We start from the raw sequence: 27,267 nt of genomic DNA, 5'->3' as shown, positions 1-27,267 counted from the left end.
CACAACCTTCCCCATTCCTCCAGAGGAACAGGGACTGTATAATAGGATCATGTCCGTCCCCGGCTCTGAGGTGTTTCATAGTGTCCTGGTGTCCGTGACTCTTAGGATCAGGTTCAGACTGTAGCCTGGCATTCGAACTCCATCGTTATGTAATCCTGGTCTCTTGTCTTGCTCTTCCCCACTCAGTTCACTTGTGTTTGTATATTTTCAAACAGAAAAGCTCTGTGGACTTTGGGTTGACTTACCACTGTGTCTCTGGAGCTTGTCGCAGGCCTGGAGCTCAATAATATTTTGTTGAATGAATGTATGACTTGATGTTCACATAGATATCTGCTCCATGATTTCTGAAATCCTGAAACTGAAGTCTGATTGTTTTAGTCCTAGTTTAAAAATAAACAGGTGCCTCCCTCACTTCAGAAAACTCAGCAGAATACTATGTGACCATTCAAAAATGCTAAATATGAAGCGCTTGTAACCAACTTGAAAAATGCTTATGGTATAGTGTTAGTAAATGAGGTCTAGATACACATTGTTTCTTACAGTCTGGCAGCAACTGCATCCAGAAGCATCCCTGTGTGTTTTGAAGGGGACAGTCTTAGAAATGGAAAGTATCTTAGTGGGATGCTGTGTCATTTATTAGCTTTTTTGCCCCTGTGTTTTCCAAGTTTTCTTTAGCAAACAACCATTACCTTTATAATAGAAAACGAAAAGAAGTAATGCATTAGTTTTAGTATTGTAGATAGTGTGTGCGTGCTCCATCACATCAGCCACGTCCAACTCTTTGCGTGGACTGTGGCCCACCAGGCTCTTCCATCCATAGGATTTCTCAGGCAAGAATACTGGAGTTGGTTGCCACGCCCTCCTCCAGGGGATCTTCCTGACCCAGGGATCTAAGCCAAGTCTCCTGCATCTCCTGCATTGCAGGTGAATTCTTTATGGCTGAGCCACCAGGGAAGCCCATTGTAGACAGTAGCCCCCTGTAAATTGTACACTGCTTCAGAGTTGGCAGAGTGCTTGTAGATCCATGGCTCTCTTGCTCCTTTTAACAGTTCTGCGAGGATGGCGGACTGTGGATTCATTGATTCATTCATTCAGTTCCCCCTGCCAGGGCTGGGACTTAGGTGAGGAGAATGGGATGCCCAGGGCAAAACTATAGGAGACATCTACTCTCCGGCTGCTTCAGGTGCAGGACCAGCCCTAAAAGTGAGCACTTTTTGGTCCTGGCCCTGCCCTCACTCTATGCCAGGCCTTCTCTGTTCTGAGGCTCTGACAGTGCCTACACGGGGCTTCTGTTTAGAAGGGAAGACAGGCAAAGTTCTTTTACCTTCTGTTACACTTGAGGAAACCGAGGCTCCCATCCCCCTGGGGGAGTGTCTTGCCCCTAGCAAGTAAGCAGCTAAAGCTCAAGGTCCCTCACCGGCTTGTCCAGTGGTCTTTCTCCTAAGTCTTGTGTGGCCGCCCAGGGTGCCATTTACATTCAAGTGTGAGCATGCTGGTCCTGGCAGTGTTGAATGACTTGGGCTGCCAGTGGAGCCCAACTCCTGGTGGAACTTCAGGTGGAGTGAGGGGCAGGCAGTTTGGTGATGGACAGAGCCGGGCCAGCATGGGGACCCTCTGGTGGAGAGACTGCTCTTCTGACTCTTGTATTTTTTCGTGCTCACCTTCCAGCCTCCTACGTGATCACAGACCTGACCCAGCTGCGGAAGATCAAGTCCATGGAGCGGGCCCAGGGCGTGAGCATCACACGAGAGCTCCTGTGGTGGTGGGGCATGCGGCAGGCCACCGTCCAGCAGCTCCTGGACCTGCTGTGCCACCTGGAGCTCTACCGCGCGGCCCAGATCATCCTCAACTGTGAGTGCCCACCGCCCCTCGCGGCCGGCGGGAGCTGCGCTTGCTGGCCTTGAAAGCTTTCCTGATCTTAAAAACATTTCTTACCACCCCAGTAAGAAATTAATAACAGTGGTCACGACCCCCAGGGAGAGGAATGGTGTGGCCAGAGAAGCAGGTGTTGGAGATTTTATTTTATTGATTTTTTATTGACAGTCTCTTTGCACCTTTTACATGTTGGTTCTCTGTTCCAAAAATAAGTAGAAATTTTAAAATAGCTATAACATAACAATTCAAGAAAGTCGGTAGTAAAAATTATTTATATCCTCATCCCGTTTCCCAATTTGGCATCCCAAGAAGTAACTACTAGTTACAATTTCTTGTCTATTTTCCTAGAAATTTTCTAGGCAAATGTTTATATGTATCTGCAACACTTTTAATACAGATGGTAGAGAGAACACCGTGCACTCAGATGTCCCCTTTGTTTTCACCTGGCAGTTGATCTTCCAGGTTGTTTCATATTGAGATCTTCTGTCAGCAGTGACATTGTATTCCTATGACAGATGTATGGTGATTTATTGATAGCTATTCAGGTTGCTTCTAGCAGTTGCCTATTGTGTACAGTGTGGGACACACACCCCATTTGCACACATGTGAATCTAGTTGTGGGATGATTTTCCCAACATTGGAATGGCTGTGTTGAAAGTTTGTATATTTTAAGTTTTGTTGAATTTAGTACCAGTGTTACAAACTGCTCCCCTACAGATATGGCCATGGTGGGACTATATTAACAGGTAATAAATAATAACCTCCCTACCTTGAAGGGTGTCGGTGAAACTGAAGAAATAGAATATGTCAAGGGCCTGGTGTTCAGCCAGTGCTCAGCAGAGGCAGGCGGATGAGGGGACCTGATTATCTACACCTGGGCCCCCCAGCCCCATGTTCCCAAAGAGACCCTTTCCGTGTGGGGCAGTGGGCCAGGCCTCTCACAGGTACTTACTGAGCCCCTGCCCAGGGCCTGGTGCTGTCCGAGGTCCTGGAATACAGGTGGGAAAGCAACAGGTCACTGCTCTCATGGAGAGCATAGTGATGGGGAGATGGCAGATAGGAAAACAGGTAAAAATAATGGGAGGGAGTGACTGAGTCGGGAGCCTTCTAGAACATGGTGGTCATGAAAGGCCCATCTCAGGAGGTGAAGTTGGAGGAGTGAAAAGAAGGCACCCATGAGAGGAGTTGGAGTAAGAGAGCCCAGGGGAGAGGGAACAGCCTGTGTGAAGGTCCGGGGGTGTTGAAGGAACTAGCATAAAGCTGGTGTGAGAGGTAGACAGCAGGGCATGCAGAGCCCCACAGGCCTGCGGGCCACCCTGTGGGCCCTGGAATTGTCCTATCTGGGGTTCCTGAGCTGGGAATAACTGGACTGAACCAACAGACCTCAGTTCAGCACCTGCCTTCTGGAATCAGGGAGGGCTTCCAGGAGGAGGAGTGGGGGCTTAGAGACCTCCATCCTCAGAGATAAATCAGGGGCTATCAGGGTGGCCGATAGGTGGAGACACACAGTGGTTGGCGTGACCAGCACCTGTCCTGTGTGGCTGCTTGCAGATCCCTCTCTGGCTTGTCTGCAGCCCCAGAACCTGACATGTGGCACACTCTGAGTTGAGTAGATGTGCTTTCACACGTTTTTCATGTTTTGATAGAATTAGTGGTAAACTCTAAATGGGTTCAAAAAGAGGTGAGGAAATTTGTGCCTGTCCAAGGATGCTAAAAAGAAAGAGAGGGGGGAAAAAAGAGAAAGAGTTGTGGAGAGTGGGGACTGCAGAGTGGAGCAGGAAAGCTGTTGTTGGGTCATGTCAGCCAGAATGGAGGGACCTCCCGCTCAGGCCACTTTGGGGAGGACACTGGTTTAGGGTACTGGGATGCTGCAGGGGTGTCTGGAGGCCTAGGGGCAGACATGTACCAGGAAGTGAGACACATCTCTCATTGGGCACACCGGCTTGCCATTGACGTCAGAACCTGACTGTTGACTAATCTTGAACATATTCTTAACAATTTGAGGTCAACACACAGCTTAATGTCAGATTCAGAGAAACACACGCACTGCAGTGTGACACTCTGAAGCTGACACTGACTGGGCACTTTTGAGGTGCCAGGCGCTGCGCTTGGCTCCTCCCAGAACCCCCTCGAGGTGGGTGCTCTAAGGAGCCCCTTCTCCCGCTAAGAGGACACTGAGGTCAGGAATGGCTCAGAGCCTCCCCCAAGGGCGCAGGGCTGGTCACACCCAGGCGCGTCGGGATCAGAGTCCTCATTCTTAGCTTTTCTCATGGGAACCTCACTGCACGCAGTGTTTGGTCTTCCAGGAAACTAATATTTATCTGTCAGCCTTTCTTCCTAGAACTTTACTTAGTTCCCTACTTCCCTGTTCCAACTGCCTCTCAGGACCGTGAGAGTCTGCCTGTGTTCCCCAGTCCTCCTTAGCTCTGCTGATTAAAATTGCCTGAGGAAGAGAGATTTGTTTTGTGATTTCGGTTGTGTTTTCACTATTGCTTTCAGTCCTCAGGCAATACACTTCCCCTTTCTGTACCTTGGGGTTTTTTGGGGTTTTGTTTTTCTGTTTTTTTTTTGTTTTTTTTTTTAATTAGGAAAATTGGTCATTTTTTGAAATTGAATACAAAAGGCATGAGTGAGGCATATTAAATTTCTGTTATTCCAGCCAATTAGATCAGTTTTCCCTTCCCTAATTGTAACATTGTTTTTATTTAGTCCACATGTCCAATGGAACTCTGTGCGATCCCATGGACTGTGGCCCACCAGGCTCCTCTGTCCATGGGATTTCCAAGGCAAGAATACTGGTTGTCATTTCCTTCTCCAGGGAATCTTCTCGACCCAGGGATTGAACCCGCGTCTCTTGCATTGGCAGGTGGATTCTTTACCGCTGTGCCACCTGGGAGACCCTAATTGTAGCATTAGTTAGACCTTGCTTTGCATTTACTTACTGAAGATTGTTTATGAGCTTGCTCAGCTGCCCATAGCAGTTTGAGAACCTGACTTCTGCCCACCACTTTTCAGAGAACTTTAAGACTAGGTTTGAGTAAAACAGAACTGGAAAACTAGGTAATGTATTTGTACTTAGCAGAGACCTTCCGAAGGTTGTACCTGAACCAAAAGGCTGAGTGTGGGGTTCATGGGGGGCCACATGTGTGTCCTGTCTCTTGAAATCATGTCCTTCAAGGGGCTGCTGGTCCCATTGTGTAAAGAGCTGAGTGTGTGGGGCTCTGTTCCTTGATATTTTCTCAGCCTTAATTGCCAAGAGCATTAATATTCAATTGTCAGACATTAAATGTTATAAGAATTAGAAAAAACTAGTACAGAAGCCTTACCATTCCTTTTCCTGGTAAATCTGCTTGCCAGTGTCAACCTTTTTTACTCCTTTAGCTGTTTCTTGGTAGTTTCCTATGTTAGCATCCCAGGTTCATTGCTGTTACTAAGGGCAGACTACAGTGACTTAAATAAGACTTTAAAAAGACACTGTGCCTCCACACATGCCTTCCAGCCAACAAGAAAGGCACGTTCCCTGGGAACCGCAGTGTAACCTCCCTTCACAGGCTATTGGCCAGGGTAGGTCACATGATCACACGCAGCTGCAAGGGAAGCTGGGAAATGTGATCTGTAGCTGGGACCCTGTGTGCACAACTGAAGTGTCTATTACTCTAGACAACGAGGGGTACATATTGGAGGGACAGCTGGCTTCCTTTGGCCCTTTGCTTTGGGCCACCCAAACATCTGTGTGTATCCTTCTTCCCACAAACACAACATGCTCACCCTTTCCCCAGGGGAGTCTCTTCCGGCAAGGGGAGTGAGCCTTTTGCTTGGTACATCTGTAGTCCCTTGTTCTTCTTAGTTGACCAGTGATTCTTAAAGTGCATTCCTTAGACTTCTAAGCCTCAGCATCCCCTGGGAACTTGTTAGAAATGCAGGTTCTTGGGCCTTACCTCAGCTGCCGGTGTAGATAAAGGTTTAAGAACTGCTGTTCCAGCACCTGGTTCTGTGATTTCTGACCCTGTTTTGAGGGGTGGGGTAGGTATTGGTGGAGCTTCCCTGCTCTCTGCTCTCTGTGGTCTCATCAGAAGTGGGAACTGGAGAGGCTGCCCTCATAGGGGGTTACATGGCTTTTACAGCTCCCTTCCTGCTGGGGAGAAGTGGTTTAGGGGCCTCAGGGAAGCTGTGGGGTCAAATAATGACCAGCTTTTGTCACACCAGGCTTGTGGTTTCTTTGGCAGTACATTTCCCTTAAAATGCTAGAAATTTCTGGTTTCTTGGCTTCTAATCAGTTCTGTATGTGGTAACCACAGCTAATGATACAGCCTAGATAGCTTAGTTCTTAGCCCTGAAAGGTTTGATTTTTAACTCAGTGGCCTATGTACTCAGCCTGCCCCGCCCCCACCTCCTCCTAATTTAAGGTGCACACCTGGAGCCTCCCCTGAGGCCACCTGAAACAATAACTTGGATGGGACAGAAGTGTTCTTTTGACTCTTGCTTCTGGGCTCTGTGTCTGGCAGATAGGGGTGGACTGAGAATTGTGGAGTGTGGATTAGAAGGGTTGGGGCCATGCTATCACCTCCTGCTGGGACTTTCCCTTTGGGACCCCTGACACGGGACGTGGTTCTTGGTCAACTTGGATTTTCTACTAGAGGCCACATCATCATTTTCATCTCCACTTTAACATGGTCTGGCTCCACGGGAGTTCTTCTCCCTTTGTTGGAGGTCTCTTGAAAAAGAAGCCATATACACCAACCCTCAGAACATTTTCAGCTTCTCCATTTAGAGTTAACAGGATTTCTTAGCACATGGACTGCCTTCCGAGGGTCACAGGTGACAGTTTTGCTTTGGTATAAGGAGAGTAATCAGCTTTCCAGCCTGCCATATCTGGGTCCTTGCCACATCTAACATTATTATATTGATCTGACTCCTATGTGTGGTGCTTCGTCACTCAGTCGTTTCCGACTCTTTGCGACCCTATGGACCTTAGCCCACTAGGCTCCTCTGTCCATGGGGATTCTCCAGGCAAGAATACGGGAGTGAGTTGCCATGCCCTCCTCCAGGGGATCTTCCCAACCCAGGGATTGAACCCAGATCTCCTGCATTGCAGACGGATAATTTACCAGATGAGGTACCAGAGAAGCCCTGGCTCCTATAAGAAAGGCCAAAATAACAAAGGGTTAAACTAGAAGGTTTATCTCCATTAGTAGTATGTGTGTGGGCAAAAAGGCTGATAGGGTGGATCCACAGTGTCAGGGAGTCAAGCTTTTATTCTACCTTATCCTGCAATCCTGAACATATGGTTTCCAGCTTGTGGTTTGAGATACTCAATCCAGCTCCTCTTTTCCATATTCCAGGCAGCAGAAAGGGGTGGGGACTTTTCTTTCCTTCTAAGGGTACAAGCTGAAAGATGTACTTTTATCATTTCGTTCAGTTCAGTTCAGTCGCTCAGTTGTGTCCGACTCTTTGTGACCCCATGGACTGCAGCACACCAGGCTTGCCTGTCCATCACCAACTCCCGGAGTTTGCTCAAACTCATGTCCATTGAGTTGGTGATGCCATCCAACCATCTCATCCTCTGTCATCCCCTTCTCCTCCCACCTTCAATCTTTCCAAGCATTAGGGTCTTTTCCAATGAGTCAGTTCTTCCCATCAGGTGGCCAAAGTATTGGAGTTTCAGCTTCAGCATCAGTCCTTCCAGTGAACACTCAGGACTGATCTCCTTTAGGATGGACTGGTTGGATCTCTTTGCAGTCCAAGGGACTTTCAAAAGTCTTCTCCAACACCACAGTTCAAAAGCATCAATTCTTTGGCACTCAATTTTCTTTATAGTCCAACTCTCACATCCATACACGACTACTGGAAAAACCATAGCCTTGACTAGATGGACCTTTGTTGGCAAAGTAGTATCTCTGCTTTTTAATATGCTGTCTAGGTTGGTCATAACTTTCCTTCCAAGGAGTAAGTGTCTTTTAATTTCATGGCTGCAATCACCATCTGCAGTGATTTTGGAGCCCCCCAAAATAAAGTCTGCCACTGTTTCCACTGTTTCCCCATCTATTTGCCATGAAGTGATGGGACCAGATGCCATGATCTTAGTTTTCTGAATGTTGAGCTTTAAGCCAACTTTGTTTTTTTTTTAAGCCAACTTTGTCACTCTCCTCTTTCACTTTCATCAAGATGCTCTTTAGTTCTTCTCACTTTCTGCCATAAGGGTGGTGTCATCTGCATATCTGAGGTTATTGATATTTTCCCCGGCAATCTTGATTCCAGCTGGTGCTTCTTCCAGCCCAGCGTTTCTCATGATGTACTCTGCATATAAGTTAAATAAGCAGGGTGACAATATACAGCCTTGATGTACTCCTTTTTCTATTTGGAACCAGTCTGTTGTTCCATGTCTTAATTCTAACTGTTACTTCCTGACCTGCATACAGATTTCTCAAGAGGCAGGTCAGGTGGTCTGGTATTCCCATCTCTTCATTAAGTTCTATTAACGAGAACCTAGTCACATGACCATAATTAGCTGCAAGGGAAGTCTGAATGTAGCTTAAAAATGTGGTTTCTATCCAGGCAGCTGTCAGTCTAGCTAAAACTTCTAAAATGTAGGAAGACAAGGGGAATGGATATTCTCACCACATTTGCACTATCCCTAAATAATGTGCTTATCCTGTTCTTTTCATATATATCAATTTAAATATTATCCATTAACTTCCTAGAAGAGAGTTTGGCTCTACATGTTGCAGTAAAAAGGAAAAAAGAGGTGTGAGTTTTTCTTTTTCCCTTTTCTGAGAATAAGATGATAAAAATCGGTGAGCAGGCCTGAACATTCCTTGTTTTTTCAGTCTAACTGCTCTTAATTTTGCATGTCTGTAACTAAGTTTGCTTCTCTGCCCCCTAACTCTGCAGGAGCTACAATGTACATTTTTTCCTTTGACTCTATGCTAAGTACATCCCCTATTTGGTGTTTACCCTTACAACATCCTTCCCCTTGTAGTTACAAGTCAAAAAGAGGGCCGCAGAGCCCCCTAACTATCAGACTCAATTATTGGATTACCGATGCCAGTTTATGACTGTCTTTGAAACAATGCCAGAGGAAGAAATCAAGATCCCATCACCTTCCTTCCTCATCACCATCTCCTGACTGCAAGCCCTTGCCTTATAGAAGTCCCTAGAATCTTCATGGAGGAGGGACGCAGTTCTGGAGGCATGAGCCTGCTATGTTCCCCTGTCTACCAGCTGAGAATAAAAGCCATCTTCCTATTTCCTCCAAACTCTGTCTCCGTACTTTGGTGGGCAGAGAAGGCCAAGGTTTTGGCTGGCAACATACACACCTCCCCTCCCCGTTCCTCCCAATATGTTTATAGCAATACATGTATATCCTCTGTAATCTGTAGATGGATTTTTAGTTCCTCTGTAGTCTGTAGATTGTTGTTCTAACTTCTAATGAATATCATTACATATTTAATGAATTTTCCATCCGCTCTAAACAGTGCCCCCCCCCTTTTTTAAGATTTCTTTTGATGTGGACCATTTTTAAAGTCTTTATTGAATTTATTACAACTTATTTTCTGTTTTGTGTTTTGGTTTTTTGGCCGAGAGGGATCTTAGCTCCCTTACCAGGAGTCGAATCTGCATCCCCTGCACTGGGAGGCAAATTCTTAACCACTGAACCACCAGAGAAGTGCCTAGGCAGTACCTCTTGATGCTTCACTTTGTAAAATGAAGTGACTTCCCCTTGCCCTCTGTTACTCCCCTCTCTCCACTTTCCCCTGCCGACTTCTGGCAGAGACCAGACATAAAGTGACTTTCCGTGGATGTCTTCACATCCAGGCTCTTCTGAGCCCACAGGGAAGAATGGGGCCTTAAGTGAAGTGCGTTGCTGGGTCAGGATAGGAAGAGGAATGGGGCCTTTGTATTGGATTGAAAAATGTCTTTTTGTGATGGGGAAAGTACCGTATGCACAGGATGTCCGCAGGGTGACTCATGGTTTAGAGTAACATTTCCCAAATCACGTGCCCGTGTGTTCCAGCAAGTTACCACCTGCAAACAAAGTGTTCATGAAGAAGTAACCTTGGGCAATCTGAATGCTTTATCAGTGCCCCCTAAGATACACACCAATGTTTTAAGGCTCTGATAAGTTCTATAGTAAAGGAACCTATTTAGGCCAGTATTTTCCATTTACATTTGACTATGGAGCCCTCTTTTCATTTGATACTTATTAATATTCCCACGGAACCAGTACACTGTGGGAGTCACTGCTCTAGTACATGGTGGCCATGGTGCAATTGTTGGGCATCCCAGGGGAGCCTCATGATGGAGAACCTGGAGCATCAGGGGCGGCATTCGCGTGGTCAGGCCAGCATCAGAAGAGTCTGACCCTGGGATCTAGGGTCAGCCATCACCCTGGGGCTTAAAACCTGAGAGTTCTTCTCCTGATGGGGACTTTTCCTGACCACCAGGCTTAGGGAGAGGGCTGTGTGCTGGCATCTGGGGGTCTCAGGAGCTGGAATCAAGACAGAGGCCAAAGTATCAGAGCTGTGGCTTCCAGCCAGAGGTAGGTTGGCTGTCCTCACGGCTGAGCTTCAGAGCTGATGAAATGCCACTAAGGTGGGCACAGGAGCTGAACCTGTCAACAGCGGTGGTCTGATGGGTCTAGCTCTGAGCATGAAGGCATGAAACCAGCTGTGCCTGACCTGTGAGGTGAAACTCTCCCTTGTTCTTCTCCATAGGAAGTTAGATACACAGAATCTGGAGAAGAGAGTCAGCAGTGAACTGAGACATGTTATCAAGCGCCCGCCATGTGCTAGGTGCTGAGGACACAGCAGTGAAAATACAGTGAAAATAGATCTCCGACCTGAAGGAGTCTGCAGTTTAGTTGAGAGCTGGATATGAACAGGGTGATAGCATAGAGATGGGTACCCAGCCGCAGCAGGAGTGCTCAAAGGAGAAGTGTAGCTCCAGTGGGTAGGTAGGTAGGAGGGTGGGAGAGGGGAAGGTTTGATCTCATCTGGGGAAGCTTCCCTGAGGAACTGAAACTTCCATCTCCACTCAGAGGAAGGGTGGGCCAACCGCACAGGCATTTGCAGGCAGAGGGAACAGTGTGTGCAAAGGCCCATTGGTGGAAAGGAGCGATGCTTGGCCATGGTCAGGTCTGCTTTCATCAGGAGTGAAGGGAAGGTTTGGGAGGGAGTATCCCCACTCCTCTGGCCGTGGTGGGGAACAGGAGCCTCTGAAGTTCCAGGTGTCAGCTGAATAGGAGAGCAAGAAGCTTCTGGAACCTGAAGGGACTCCAAGGGAGGTGAAGCAGGTTTCTTCTCCCCATCTGCTGCTGTCATCCTCCCGGGAGTTTGTTCTTTCAAGTTTCCCAATTTTCACGCAGTCTCTTCTTAGTTGAGCAAGCTTCACCATTTCTAACTTTTGTTTGGTGGCTCAGCCAAAGTCATTTCCTTCCTGGAGCTGGGCTCTCGCTGCATGGGGAGTTTCTGTCTGTTGTCCAGTTTCCTAAAGTGAAACGGAAGAGAATGAACCCTTTCTCTCCCAAAGAGGCTGAGCAGTTGCAAGGACCAGACAGGGCTGGTGTGTGTGTTCTGGAGATTTCCCCAACATCCGCTCCTTTCCTACCACTAGGGAACAACAAAGTGAGGGAAGGACTCAGGTCCTAGGACCCCAGGAGACTTGCCCCTGATGGTGGCACTGCGCTGGACCAAGAGCCCGCCTCCCCCCTCCCACCACATCCCAGCCTGGAGTCACGCTATCTGAGTGCTGGTCATCACTTGTATTTAGCACCTAATGTGCTGGGCAAGTATCTTACCTCACAAATCTCGCTATTCTCATTTTATGAATGAGGAAACTGAGACGCAGGGATTAAGTAAGTCGCCCAAAGCCACATAGCGAGTAAGCAATGGGCTGGGAAGGGATGCAGGTCTGCTTGACCTTAACCCCTGCTGGGGGACGTCACCAGATGGCATCAAGTCTCACTTTCCCCTCTGAAAAACAGGCGTAGACATTGTCCTGTCTGATTGTCTCATAAACGGGGAAGCTTCAGAACATAAGCGGTGCTAGGCTTTTCGAACATCCTTGCTGTGTGAGTCAGCATGGTCTCCTGACCCTCCTTCCACGCATTAGTGATTCCACTGGAAACGAGCGAGGCTTTGATCACTGTGGGTTTCTTGGGAGTCCGTGTGAGCATGGACAGAGGGGCGCATGCGGCGCCTTTCAAGAAGTCCCGAGTTTTTCAGAGAGGACAGGTGGGAGCCAGAGGGAGGGGAGCTGCGGTTTACTGAGCCCCCGCTTTATGCCTCACTGTGGAAAGCAGCTCCTCTGGGTTACGAGCACTGGACGCGTGTTGAGGTTGCCCATTAATCAGGATGGACTGTAGTACATTGCAGTCACAGATAAACCTGGAAATCTTAGCTGTTCAATGTAGCAAAGATTGATTTCTCAGAGTCTGGAGCTGCCTCCTGCCTTCTGGCACTTGGTAGACCATCAGGAATGCATGGTTTCCACAGTCACCGTGGAGGGAAAGAGACGGATGGACGAGGCTTGCTTTGTCCGGGAAGTGACAATGGCATCTCCACTTAGAACCTATTGGCCAGAACTAGTCACGTGTCCCCAGCCTAATTGCAAGGGAGGCTGGGGTCTGAGGGGAACAAATGACTGTTTGGTAAGCACCGTCTCAGCTCTAGGGTACCTCTCAGTTCAAGGAGGCTTATTACAAGATTCTACCTCCCCATGGCCCACGAGGTCTCACAGGGTCTAACCCTTGCCCAGTTCTCTCAGCTCATCTTGGCTGCTCCCCCCACTCTCCCATTCATTCAATTCAGCCACTAGGGTCGCCTTTCATTTTAGGGAGATACACCAAACTATCTTCTGCCTCAGGATTTTTGCATATGCTATTCCTTCTCTTTACAATGTTGGTCCCTGCCCACCCCCCTCCTCCAACTCCCTTGCAATCTTTTCCGTGGTTCCTCCCTCTCATCTTCTGAGTCTCGACTTAAATGGCACCTGTCCATAGAAGCCTGCCCTGGACACCCCATATAAGTAAGTGTCGGGCACCCCTCCCTCCCTCCAGCTTGTTTTCAGCACAGAACTCCTCCCAGTTTATAATTAGATGTCTTTGAACTATCATGTGGGTTTTTATAACGGTTGGCATCCCCTGTCCCTAACACAATGAGTAAGTGAATGAGGATGGATGAGTCATTTTAGCAGCTGGGTAACAGTTCCAATGGAGGATCCTAGATAGGGTGATTGGGAAGACAGGTCATGTTCTCTGACTTGCCTAACTTCATGTCTAGCTTGAGCTGGGACTTTCTAGGGGTGTGTGTGTGTGTGTGTGTGTGTGGACTTTGGATGCCCAGGGAGGGAAAGGAAAAGGAAACGAGCGGGTCCAGAAAGTTCTGGTTGTCCTGCCATGGCCTGCCGTCACCTGGGTTCTTCACTTAGGGGCTGAATCACTTTTATTTGCTCTCAGAGGGATCCATTTAAGCCACATGAGTCAGAATAAACACAAAAAATAAAGACAAATATATAAATACTAAAAAAAAAAAATACTACATCACTGTTTACCTTGAGGTAACACCCCTCAGCTGAGGGCTGTCAAGAATGGGGGAAATTCCAGACTTGCTCATTGGGGAAATACCTTACCGGCAGCTGGACTGCCCTTTGCTCAAGTGTGTGGCTCCTGGATTTGCCACTGTATCAAATGTTCCCGAGTTGCCAGCCCCAGTGAGAAGACCCCAGGACCCTCTGCCAAGGGCCCAGCACGCATAAGCCTTTTGACCAAAGGAAGTGGGGCCTCCATAAACAAAATATAAGTAAGAGAACTATGTCAGGTTTCACTTTACTGAAGTATTACCTAGAGATAGCAACTGGCCCTTCCCCGCAGAGTTGTCATCAGAATTCAGTAGGTTACACATATGGGAAAACACTTAGGAGAAAAAAACGCCTGACCTCAACTCGGGGGTGATGATCATAACAATAGTAAATTACAACAGTAGCTTATAACTATTGAGCACTTATTTCATCATCTCTGGGGGTGGAGGGCACAGTTCCTCGTCCCACTTGTCAGATGAAACTTGGAGAGTTTCCTTTGCCCACGAGCCTGGCTGTGGTGTGCATGAGTGGGCTGGAAGCCCTGAGTTCACTATGGGGCCCCACAGCACATGTGATCTGTGGCTCGTTAGAGAGAGTGGGACATCCTGAAAATACAAAGCAGAGAGAAAAAGGAATCAGACCCACTGTCCCCTGGGAACTCTGGAGAGAGCAGAGAGAAACGCTCCTGACTCCCTTCCTCTGCCCCTTGGAGCTGGAAGCTCAATCCTCATCATTCTGGGTTAAACCAGCAGTTCTGAGCCTTATCTAGGGAGCTTTAGAAAACATCCAGACTCTGATTTAATTGATCTGAGAACCAACACCTCAACCCCTTGGCACCCACAGCCACCAACGATGTTACTTTGAGCTTTGGCATCTCCTCCCATTCCCAGGGGTCTTGACAGGAGAACCCCAAGTTGCCTGTCCTCCTGGATGTGAGCAGGCCAGCTGCCAAGGACACAGCGGACAGAGCAGGGCACAGCTCTCCTCTGTTTGGGCTTCAGTAATACTCAGCACCACGGCCACTGCTCCTTCAAGGCCCTGCCACTGCCCACTGAGACTCACATGTCCATTGGAGGGTTTAAACTGTTGGAACTAGCTGTCCACCCCAGATGCTTCCTTCAGAGAACCTAAGTTGGGATCCGAGATTCTTCCTCTGTGTCTTTTGAGCAGCAGGAGAGGACAGAGAACGAATGAGTCATAGTTTGTGCCCTCTCCCGTCACTGGCCCAGCTCTGTATCTGGTTTTTGTATCTGGTTCCACTGAGTCCTGGATTGTCCTGGGATAGAAGGGTTATAATTATTCTCACTCCATAGACGATGCAAATGAAGCTCGGAAGGTTAAGAAATCCAGCCTAAAAGGGGCTGGCTCTGGCTTCCTCTTGCTTCTACTTGGTGATCACAATTCCTATTTTTGGTTCTCATGATCCAGCAAAATCAACTTTTTGTGTGGACTCTTTTTGAACATGTAATTGCAGCAGAGAAAAGAGTGCTGTCTCCTGGAAGCGAGAGGCTGCTCCTGTACATCAGTCATAGGAATAAATGATGTCACTGACTTGCTTTTTGGTCTTGGCAGACAGGAAACTTGTGAGATTTAAAGATCATCATGACCCTTTTGTGTGAGCGTTATGTCCTCCTTTGCCCCATCCTGCCTTTGATGTTCTATTTTTATTTCAACGACACTCTGCTGTATGTACTGGCCCAAAGGAGTGGGCGTTGCATCCGCTCAGCTATCACGGATCAGTTTCCAGGTAGTAACAGGGGAAAAGCCACAGTTTCTCCCACTCCTGGGTTTGATGATAGGAAAAGGGACAAGCAAAAGTGTGCCCTGCACCTTCCAATTCAGATCGGGCACTAGCAACCCAAGAGTCAAACTGAAGATATGTCATATTTATTTATTGTCTGCATCTCAAAACCATCTGAAAACCCGCAGAGTGCTGAGACGGGGGTTTCACAGGAAACTGAAGCTTCTCAATTTGATTTGCTACCGCAGGCCTGAAGCTGGACTCCATCAGCTGTCCTCTGTGCCCTTGTGTGTGACTGGGTGGGCCTGGGGTGGACTTCAGCTGAAATGCTCTGACGAGTTCAGTTTCAGGCTGGAGCCCCCGCTGGGTGCCACAGGACTGTTCCCTCCCCGTGGGTGTGTGCCCCAGCCCCACATGTTTGCGCAGACCGCAGCGCCGGCTGTAGGCTCTTGCACGTCACTGCACACTCTCCTTAGGGTGAGAATGTAACAAAGCCGTTTCTGTTCCTGAGGGTGGAGGCCAGAGAGGTCAGCCACAGATGGGTGGGTGGCCTTGGTGTTCCTACCAAATAGATCTTGACTGAAGGGCAAAGGTCTGTGCAGAAAAGGAAAGGGGAAAGGGATAGGTCACTGAAGTGAGGTCAGGCCGGAATGGTCACCTTCACTCCTATTTGGCTGATGACGAAACAGGCTCAGCCAGGCCTCGGATGGGGAAAAGGTGCCAGCTGGGAGCAGGTGGGACCTTTAGAAGCTGATGTATCCGGGAGCAGCTTCTGCTGTGCTGGGCTGTCTGGGACCCCCTTCACCAGCAGGTCCGACTGGCCCAGTGCAAGAGGAACTGGGGCCACAGAAGAGCCTCCTCTGGCCCTGTGCATCATACACAGATGTTGTCATGAGGACAGCTTGCACGTGGCCCTTTGAGAAATGAGACCCACACAAGGCAGTTGGTGAAGAGTGGGGTGTGTCAAGGGGCCATCTCCGCGGGCCAGAGAGGGGAGAAGAGGGCTCTGAGAGGCCCGAGGGCCCCTTCCTCCTAGGGTGTTCGCTTCTGCTCCGTATCTTCCCAGGAATCAGTGTTCACCACTGGTGACTGTCCCTGTTGTCAGTCTCTACAAGAAACTGTGTCACCCAGAACCTGAGGAAGGCAGTGTATGATGCGAGCAAAGACATGGGAATCCCTGAATCCTGGGGCAGGGCTGGCCTTGGGGAGGAACCTCGCTTCTGGGATCACAGTTTGGGCCAGAAGGGCCTCTCCCTGATGGGATTGGCAATGGGGGCAGCGTGGTGCCTGAGAACCCCAGGTGGGGAGAAATGAGGTGTGTGACCTCTAGGGGCCCCCATATGGGGTGGCGTGAATTTCAGTTTGGGAAGAGGGCAGTTTCAGTCTGGGACGATGAAAAAGTTTTGGATGGGTGATGGTGATGGTTGGACAACAGTGTAAATGCGCTTGTCTTTTTAAAAATAATATTTATTTATTTATTTGGCCGTGTCGAGTCTTAATTGCGGCCTGTGGGCTCTTCATCGCAGGCATGCTGGCGTCTCTCTAGCTGTGTCTAGTGTAAATGCAGTTAACGCCACTGAACTGTAAAATTATTAAGATGATAAATTTTATGTTTTATGTATTTTACCACAACTTAAAAAAACAAGTGCAGTAAAACAACAACAAAAAATTGTAAATGATTCAGAGTTATGTTAAATGAAAAAAAAAAGACTCCAGCCCTACATTCTTTACACTGAGTATGTGGGCTGCTTAAGAGATAACCCATGGGACTTCCCTGGTGGTCCAGTGGCTGGGACGCCATGCTCCCAATGCAGAGGGCCCGGGTTCGATCCCTGGTCAGGGAGCTGGATCCCATGTGCTGCAACTAAAATCCTGCAGGCCACAACGAAAACCAAAGATCCCACACGACACAACTGAGCCCCAGCGCAGCTAAATAACAAGTCTTTTTTTTTTTTTTTTATAGAAGAGATAACCCAGTATCTAAAACATATGATACCACCACCACCACCAATGAAGTTCCCATGTTTTGAGCTAATCAGTTAACATGTGCTGACTTCTCTGGTCTCATGGAAATTGTCCAAAGCCAACACAGCTAGGAGGTGATGAAACTGGTGTCCATGCCAGAACCTGGACTCTGAGCAGCTACGCTCTGCTACTTCTTTATGAGATAAAAGCTGTCTTATAAGATGCTGTGCTGTGCCTACTTTCTCAGTCATGTTCGACTCTTTGTGACCCCATGTACTGTAGCCTGCCGGGCTCCTCCATCCATGGCAATTCTCCAGGCAAGAAGGTTGGAGTGGGTTGCCATGCCCTCCTCCTGGGGGTCTTCCCAACCCAGGGATCAAACCCAGGTCTCTCGCACTGCAGACGGATTCTTTACCATCTGAGCTACCAGAGAAACCCATGAATACTGGAATGGGTAGCCTGTCCCTTCTCCAGGGGACCTTCCTGACCCAGGAATTGAACTGGGTGGATTCTTTACCAGCTGAGCTAACTGGGAAACCCATCTTATAAGATAGTTCCATTTAAAGGAGTAGTATGTCAGTGCCAGTAAAGGAAACAGGGAAAAAGTCACCCATTATCCCTCCTTCGGCCTTCTGGATACTTTTGTGCCTTCCTTCTGGCCGTTCTTCGCTTGCTCCCACCCTGTACCCTTTGTCCCGCTTTTCCTCGGGTGGGGCCGCCCCAGAGCCGAGCCACCTGCAGGGGGGGAACAGGAGTGCTGAGGACATTGCCTGTGAGTGGTTCTGTCCTTGCTGGGTGAATGACAGTGAAACCAGCCCCAGGTTTGAATCCACCAGCTCTTTGGCTGGGAACAAACCATTTCACCCATCTGAGCCTCAGTATGCTCAAAAGTAAAAGGCAGAGATATCTGTCAACCACCAGAGATTGTTGAGAACATCAAATAAATCTGTATGGCCTTCCACGTGCAGTGCCGTGAATTTAGGCCTTATTATTGTTCTAGTCCCAAAGCTCCTGTGTGAGAAGTTTGGTCCCGTGGCAATGACCAGTTTTATTTACTGAGAGACACAGTTTGTGTGTGTGCTCAGTCGTGTCAGATTCTTTGTGACACCATGGACTGTAGCCTAGCCTAGGAGAATTCTCTATCCATGGAATTCTCCTAGGCAAGAATACTGGAGTGGGTTGCCATTTCCTCCTCCAGGGGATCTTCCAGACCCAGGGATCAAACCTGAGTCTCCCGCATTGGCAGGCAGACTCTTTACCGCCGAGCCGCCCCAGGGAGCCCCAAGATGCAGTTTACCTGTTGGAACAAATGCTCCTGCAGACCCGAAGCCTGGAGGTGTTTTGTTGAAGCCCCACCTGCTGCCCCTGTGAGAACGAGCAAGTGGCCAGTCTTCCCCACACTTCGGGGCACTTTGATTTTTTGATTCTCAAAAAATATGGGTCCACCTCCCACCACCAGGAGGTGAAGGGCCTTGAATGCAGGGCTGTAGAATTTGGATTTGGTCTGGGAGGCAGTGGGGGGTGGGGGGTGGGTGTCAGAGGGTTCATGTGGGGAGTGTGTGTTTTATCCTGGAAGTGGGGAGTCAGAAGGGCTCTAAGCAGGGAAGTGGCAGGGCCAGGAAGGTATCTCAGTAGGATGAGGCCTGGGGAGGGCTCTGGAGGCCACTGGAGCTGGAGGCCGGGACCAACCTGAGAGGACGGCAGTGCTGGGGGAGGGGAGAGGAAGCCGGTTCTTAGGAGCAGGCTTTGTGGAAGCTGGTGGAGACACACCCTCCAGCACCTTTGGGTTTCCCAAATCACTGCAAAGAGGAAGTGATTACTCTAAAAAGGCAGCTGACCTCCACCCAGGCTCCTTCAGCAGGTCCTGCCTACTCAGGCTGTGTGATCGCGGACAAGCCACTTAACCTGCTCTGGCCTCAGAGTCCTCATCTCCGGCAGGATGCACTGATGGACCCTGGGAGGATTTCATGCTTGCAGAACTGGGGCTGACCACACGTCATGGCTCGCAGTTGACGTGGCTGCTATTTTCAGGCTTCCCATCTCTAAAACAGGGAAGGATGCACGTGTCTGCACTGCTCATGGAAGGGGAAGCTGGAAGACTGGCAGTCCTTTTATACTTAGGGGCTCAACTGGGGACTCAGCGGGGTGGAGGTCTTTGAGTCCCCCGTGTGTCCAGGGGACTGCATGGTCTACAGAGCCCTTTCATGTCTGCACTCTCGTTGCCTCCTCCCAACAGCCCTGTGAGGGGAGCAAGCAGATGTTATCATGACTGTCAGTTCTGTCTCGTAGGTGAGGAAACAGGCTCAGAGAAGGAAAGTGACTTATCTAAGGTCATACAGCTGGTAGGATTGAAAGTCAGGTGTGTCTGACTCAAGAGTGTCTGAGCTGGATGGTCGCAGAGATTGTCGGGTCCAAGTGCTATACCTTACACGTGGGGAGGCCAAGGCCCAGAGAAGGAAACAACTTTCGGGGGCACATGAATTTAAAGCCAAGCCCAGACTCTGAACCAAGTCTTCTGACTTCTCCATCCAACCTCTCAATGGCTAACCCACTTCATTGAATGATAATAGCTTGCTTTCTTCCTACCTCATTTCAGGGAAACCAGTTCTTGAAATCAAGTCTTCCGTCCCAGACTTCTTGGACACTGTGAAGCCAGGAAAGCCTTTGGCAGCTTCTATAAGAAACACTGAGGATGAGCAAGAAACGGGGCAGCCTGTGAGGCCACCCACCTTTCCAGGCTCAGGTAGTTTTAATTAAACTTAATTTTTCAATTTAAAGGAGATTTATTTAAGGAACTGTTTTATCTCTAAGGCTATTTAGCTCAGAGTATAGTAGCAAAAAATTGGAAACAACGAGTGTGGGTGGCAAAATTAATCACAGATGGTGGTAACAGTAAAATCCTGCTAACAGTGATGTAGGGATGTATATACATGGGCTTCCCTGGTCAGATGGTAAAGAACCTGCTTGCAACGTGGGAGACCTGGGTTCCATCCTTGAGTTGGGAAGATCCCCTGGAGGAGGGTATGGCAACCCACTCCAGTATTCTTGCCTAGAGAATCCCCATGGACAGAGGAGCCTCGCGGGCCACAGTCCATGGGGTTGCAAAGAATTGGACATGACTGGGCAACAAACACAACAGAGCACATGTATATACACATGGAAATATGCTCGTGATATGTTGAGGTTAAAAATGTCAGGTGACAGAAGGATATATGCCATCTATTACCTTTTTTTTTTCTGTTTGGCCTCACTGCACAGGATGTGGGATCTTAGTTCCCCAACTAGTGGTTGTTCCCTGAATTGGCAGAGCAGAGTCTTAACCATTGGACCAACTGGGAAGTCCCCCATTTTTGTAAAAAGGAAAAAGAAACTCAGTTACAGAGGGCTTTGTATGTGTTACACACTGTTCTAAATTTACCCTTCAAAGATGTTGACCTTTTTAACCTCCAACTAACTGTAGGAGTTTGGTATTATTTTTCTCCCCATTTCACAGATGAGGAAACTGAAGCACAGGAGAGGTTATCATCATGTGTGGTAAGGAATCATACACCTTGGAGTTGCCACCATGTAAATGCTCATTAAATGTTAGCTGATCTTACGAACATTCCAAGCACCCCAGCTAGGTTGAGTCTAGAAAGTTAATTCTAGGCCAAGTAGTCTGAATTATTTCCTATAGCCTACCAAGTTCATATGCTACGGGCCCAGGTGTTTTACCTTTGGTTCCCCAAGCCCCAGCACAGGCTCTGGGCAGGGAGCCTAGTGACCTCTTCATCTGCTCTCCCAGGCCCCTGGCCCTTGCAGCGATGTTGGGGGTTGCCAAGGGGTGCCGCCTGCCCCACAGTCTTCCTCCCCTCTGCCTGGCACAGATCGGCTGCTTTGTTCTGTGGAGTTTGAGTACGGAGTGTGAAAGTGACTTGCTCAAGGTCATGTGGGTAGGAAGTAGCATCTGAGCCATGTGATTTGAACGCTCATGTCCCCAGCCACTGCACACACCACTGCCCCAAAGCCTCTCAGCCCACTTCAGTGGTCTCCACCTCCTTGTCCCTGGGGAAGGACTCAGCCAGCAGGTGACTTCCGCAGGGGACCTGTTCTTCATGCCATCCTTCCCACATCTCCCCTGGAGTCCCACCCACCTTCTGTTCTTCTGCAGTCTCCTGAGTAGAGAGCCAGAGACCCCAAATCCATGAAACCTCCCAAATTCGTTGTTGTGGCCCCCGAAGCCAGGGTAAGTGTCAGCTGAGAGGAGCCAGCGTGGGCTTTTGCATCTGGCAGACCTATATTTGAATCCCAGCTCTGTCCTCACCAGCAGGAGACTGACTACCTTAGCCTCTCTGTACCTCATTTTCTTCATCTAGGAAATGGGCATAATAATAGAAACCACATCATCCTGTGTGGGAAGTAATCAAACACCTTGAGGATGTCACCATGTAGATGCTCATTAAGCATTAGCTGATCTTAGGAATGTTCCAGACACCCCAGCTAGGCTGAGTCTGAAAAGTTAATTCTAGTCCAAGTAGTCTGAATTATTTTCTACAGCTAAAGAGTTTTTTTGTTAAGGACAGAAGTCTGATCAGTGATGAAAGATAAGGGGATATGGTCCTAAAGCTCATATGACAGTGGTTGATAGCCAAAGGGAAGGAAAATAATGAAATAGGGAAATTCTAGGAGAGTGCAGGTGAGGCTAGAGAAGATTACTGATATAGCAGCTTCTGTGGAGGTTCCTAAGCTTGGCTGCTGTGAAAACAAGCACTGTATGTCTCTACCAGCCTTTTCACCCTTCGCTTTCTTGAATGGCACTTGGGAGGAAATGTTCTTAGGCAAGTCAGGACGATAACTATCTGTAGACAGAGACAGGAAGTCTATTGTCTGTCTTTGTCCAAGCTGAAAATATGGGTGTGATCATTAATTTCCTCAAGTAATCCAAAGCCAGTCTTCTCTTGGGAAAACCCCAAGGTTCTGCTGGGCCCCAAAGTTCCAGCTGTTTCTCTCATAGGAGTGGAGAATGTGGAGGCAGAGGTAGCTGGGGAGGAGACTGACAGGTGGGAACGGCGCCTCCTGGCAGTCACTGAATCAGCTTGACAACCGAGGGCAGAGGGCTCTTGGTAGCTGGGGAAGGAGACATAACCTGTCAAAACTCCACGGCTGACCAAGCGGTGGGAGTGGGATTCAGCTCATGTGAGTTGTTCCAGAGTCCACATCTTAACCTCTGTATCTCCTGGTCCCCTGGCAGTGGGTGGGAAGGAAGTAGGGAGAGACATGGAGAAGGAAAATACACAAGCAGATGAACCATGGACAAGTTCTCAGGACCTCCTTAAACAAATGCTCAAAGCTAGATTTCAGGTAAAAGGGCACTGAGTGGCTGAAATAACTGTCACAAAGCCTTACCTATAGGAGAGGCATCGGCTGTTCATCAGAACTGATTTGCTCTCATTCTGTATGTAGTTTTACCAGGCTTGGTACCCCATATAAACCAGAGGCTGATTTTTGTGCTTTATGCCATCTTTTAATCTGGAAAAGAACTCTACAAAGAATGGACTATTACTGTTTTCTTTTCTTGTTGTTGTTTCTTCATTTTTACACCTGAGAACGCTGAAATGAGGCACAACTCACCCAAGTTCAAATCTTTAGCAGTGACAGAGCCGGGGCGGGAGCTCAGTTCTGTCTGCTACCCAGAAAGAGATGGGGAAGCTGTCGAGGCTGACGCACTGCCTGCCACAGGGAAGGATCCAGAAAACTCCAGAATGAGATACAGCACCCTGCCTGCAGTGACGCAACTCAGCAGGACGAGATTTCGGTGCATCCTGCTTGAGCAAGCAAATGTTCTAGAAAGATTTCTGTGGGAAATGGCACACGAAAGATAAACTCTTAGTGTTTTGGAAATGACATTTGTGTAGACCAGTGTCTTCCATGAGTGTTTCCAAAGAAAGCAAAGGCTTGTTCTTACCTGATTTCTCAGCCTTGCAGTACTGGCCCAAATTCCACTCCCCTTTCCCCCACTCTCCAAACCAGAGAGATAAACAGACTGAACCACCCCTAGTAGCTCTCCTGTGTCACAAGAGCAGGCCTCAGTGATCCCCCTCCACTGAGAGGCCTGGTGCATCCCCCAGAGCAAACCCCAGGAATCAGACCAGAGAATCATGGCTGTGTGAGGCCCGTGCGGACCTTGGTATTGCTGGGCAGTGGGAGAGGGTGAGGGACCATGTGTGTAGCCTAGTGCGGCCACCCTGCGGTGGGAAGAGCGGATTGTGCAGATATGCAGGAAAGAAGCAGCAGGGGAGTCGAGTTGGCCTGGAGCAGCTGTTCCCAGAGTGTGGAGCCTCTGCCCGCCAGTGTACATGGAACACAGGTGATAGAGCATGTATTCCATGCACAAAAAACTAGGGATTCAGTGCTGAATACTTCAGATGTGAATTAGAGCAGAGTGAAAGAGAACATCGTGGAGCAGCACGGACGCATGACCCACACCCAGGAGGTGGACAACTGTGATCACTGTGACTCAGGCCAAGGGTACTGAGCCGAGATGGCAGGGCAACGGTGGAGGCCTCTGAAGATGGAGCAGCTGTGGGTGGAGCACCCACCCAGGGAGCCTCCCCTCTGCACCCAGTCACCAGGGGTGGGGTGGGGTGGGAGCTGCTGTGGGAAGCTCAGCCTGAGGGCAGATGCACAGAGGGATTTGAATGAGCAGCTGGTCTTTGGTCAGTTATACTGCCAGCCGCTGGTCTGCAATGTGTTGCTGGTTTTACTTAATTTGTTTTACCTTTTTATTTTTCTAAATTGAAGTATAGTTGATTTACAATGTTGGGTTGGTTTCAGGCATACCGCAGAGTTATTTAGTTATACAAATATATATTTCTATTCTTTTTTTTCAGGTTATTTTCCCTTATAGGTTATTACAGAATATTGAGTATAGTTCCCTGTGCTATATAGTAGGTCCTTGTTGGTTATCTATTCTGTATATAGTAGTGTGTATCTGTTAAACCAAGCTTCTAATTTATCTCTCCCTCAACCTTTTCCCTTTCATTTTTTTTAATGGCTGAGTAAAAATACCCCATCTTTCTTTACTCATTTATTCTGGTGTTATATTTTCCTTTCTATTGGTCAAAAGTTTAATATCCATGTCTGAGCTATAGCTCTTATTACGAAGTTCAGTTTAAGTTGAGGTGTACTGATGGACAGAGAGAGTATGTGTGACTGTGTGTACACCTGTATATTTTGGGGGGGTGTTTGTTGTTACTACCCCCATTCTGGGGGTCTCTGATGCAGTGTGGGTGTACCAACACGGTACCTTCTCAAGTGTAGTCCTTTCAAATATAGCCAGTGCTGGAAAATATGGAAAAAAAAAAAGAAAAGGGAAACAAAAAACAAAGAAAAACTCTAGAAGCAGCAGAAAACTCAGGGAGAGAGGCTTAGGGTGGCCCCTCTTTTCAGAGAATGGAAGAGCTTCAGACTTTGTATCAGGTGAGTTTTGTTTAATTAGCTGCCTGGGTAAATAGTTCTGAAAAGCTGGTTCTAGTTTCACCAGGGTGCTGTTTTCAGTCTTCTGAATTAACTTTTATGGCCAAAGTTCCACATCAATCACTCCTTTCCTGATGATGTAGGCCAGACATAATTGAAGCAGGTGGATTTTGTCCGCAACCCTGGGGCCAAAGTCAGGTTCCCTTGGAAGGGCCGGCTCCCTGTTACACAGAGGCCAGCCCTGCGGTAAGACCACTTGGGTATTTCCAGACGATGACATCCGAATCTCTGGCTTCTGGCCAAGGTCCACTTTCACGTGTCTCTTGTGAATCTTCTCCATTCACTAAGGGAGTGAAAGCACAAACTCTGGAGCCACTGACTGGGTGTCTTTGGAAAGGTGGGGTCACCTCTCTGTGCCTTAGTTTCACCACGTGTAAGGAGTAGATGATGAGTCTGTCTCCTGGAACTGCCGTGAGGGTGAAATGAGTTAGGTCAGGGGGGCGCTGGGAGCAGAGCCGGGCATGCTCTCAGTGTGTGCTAACTGAGACTGCCTGGAATGTTTACCGCAGCCTGGGCTTTCCCGCTGCCATACCTCCTCGTGGGCTGGTTCCACAGCCTTGGCGCCCTCCCTTCCTCACAGCTACTTGTTGCAAACGTTTCCCCCTGTTGGAGGTCCAGGCCAAGTGTCCCTTCCTCTGTGAAGCCTTCCTTGATCTCACAGCTCCCTGAGGCAGAGCTCTCTCGCCTCTCCCCTGGGAGGCTGGTTATTGCCATTCCTGCCACATGGAGGTTTCTAGAAGTCAGGCTCCGTAGCTGATTCACTTGTGTCCTTCTCAGCTGTTTTCGAGGGAGGTGGGTTCGGGCTAGGACTCAGAAGGCACAAGGAGCTCCCTTTGAAGGCTGACTCTGCCACTTACCATCAGTGTGACCCGGAGCCACTAGCCGCCTCCAGTGCCTCATTTCCTCCTCCTGTCATGGGGAATTTGTATGGGACCAACCCACAGGGCTGTCGGAAGTCTTCCACAGGGTAACATGTGAGCAGCCTGTAGGCTAGTGCCTGGGTGTCAGGAAATGGCTGCTGTCATGATCGACAGTGTCAGTGGCGTGAACGAGATACTGGCTGGGTCTGGGGACCAGTCAGGGACCCCTCCCACCTTCCTCCAGCAGCTGAGGCCTGATCCACTGTCTTTCCTTTCCAGGACCTGCTGCAGCCAGAGTCAGCCTCCCAGCCTCTCCTGAACATGCCTCTCCTTCCTTAAAAACTGACCAGCCTGCCTCAGCTGATTCAAAGGTAAACCCCCCACCCTGAATGTAACCCCCGGCTTTGACTGCCTTTCAAAAATGCAACGTGTTTATTCCCTGAGACCACTTTGGGGGTTAGAGGTCAGAGTGAAGGGGAGAACCCCATCGAATTACTCTAAACTTCTAAGACTCTTAAGTGCTGACCCTCAATAAAACAGGAGAGAGGGTCAGGGAGAGGGTGTACTTTAGTTTTTAATGAGCTTTTCCATTATTTGTGTTTAAATGAGAGCTGATGATTGGCTCCTCCTCACCCCCTGAAATATCTTGGCGGCAGTAGTCATTTGCTTAGAACATGCCTTCCCTCCAACCTTTTTTCAACAAAAAAATATATCTGATTTATCCTGAATTTTTATGATTTGGGTCCAGGGTCACAAGTGACTTCTGTGAATGTTAAGCACTTTTTGCCTTTCTAGGCTCTTTCTTTCATTTAAAAATGTTTTTTAAAATCGTATTTTATGACTGCAGTGGTATAAAGATGAACATAATCCAAGCTGGATTAAAAATTTCAACATTTTCTTCGAGGTGAAAAGTACACTTTTATTCTTTAGACTTTGAAAGAAATTATGTTAAGACGTTTTCATGGTGCCTGGCAGGGAAGCCAGTGCTACACAGATCTGGTCAGTGGAGCTCTTCCTTAAATGGGACTGTCACCTAAGCAAGGAGGTTTATATTTTAATGATTAATCATTTTTAAAGACAACTGAATAATTGAGAGAATAATCATGAAGTAATGTTAAGAGAAAACACCAGAAATCAAAACAATATATGCGATATGATCTCAGTTTTTATTTATTTATCCTTTATTTTTCTTCTTTTTTTGGCTGAACTGCAGCTTCTGGGATCTTTAGTTCCCAGACCAGAGATCAAATCCATGAACCCTGAAGCCGAAGTGCACAGTGCTAGCCACTGGACTTCTAAGGAATTCCCACAATCCCAATTTAAAAAAGAAATCCTCATATATCTAACTGGCAAGAATTACACCAAACTTTAATAACATTTCAAAGGATAATGGGATCATGCATAGTTAGCCCCTGACTCTAATTCTTTAAAACTGTTTATAAGAGCATGCCGTGCTGTGCGTGCATGCTCAGTCGTGTCTGACTCTTTTATGACCCTGTGGACTGTAGTCCACCAGGCTCCTCTGTGCATGAGATTTCCCAGGCAAGAATACTGGAGCGGGTTGCCATTTCCTACTCCCGGGGATTTACCTGACCTAGGGATTGAACCACATCTCCTGCATTGGCTAGTGGGTTCCTTACCACTGTGCCACCTGGGAGTTCCTTATAAAGCATATATAACTTTAAAAAATGGAAATTTATATTTACCTATTTTAAGGAGGGCTGCTTTTCTTAG

At 48.2% G+C, this 27,267-nt stretch overlaps 1 protein-coding gene across 2 annotated transcripts in view; it reads left to right on the top strand.

Moving 5' to 3' along the window:
- The window catches only part of IRAK2 (interleukin 1 receptor associated kinase 2), a 52,604-nt gene that overhangs the window by 6,542 nt on the left and 18,795 nt on the right, over positions 1 to 27,267 (top strand). For both annotated transcript variants that reach the window (XM_061127950.1, XM_061127949.1), the window contains exons 2-4: positions 1,669 to 1,851; positions 19,755 to 19,901; positions 25,813 to 25,904. In XM_061127950.1, coding sequence (XP_060983933.1) covers positions 1,669 to 1,851; positions 19,755 to 19,901; positions 25,813 to 25,904 — 422 coding nt within the window. The remainder of the gene's footprint in view (positions 1 to 1,668; positions 1,852 to 19,754; positions 19,902 to 25,812; positions 25,905 to 27,267) is intronic.

The sequence above is a fragment of the Dama dama genome, chromosome 24 (assembly GCF_033118175.1).
Source record: "Dama dama isolate Ldn47 chromosome 24, ASM3311817v1, whole genome shotgun sequence".
NCBI lineage: Eukaryota > Metazoa > Chordata > Mammalia > Artiodactyla > Cervidae > Dama > Dama dama.
This window is presented reverse-complemented; position numbering and strand designations above follow the sequence as displayed.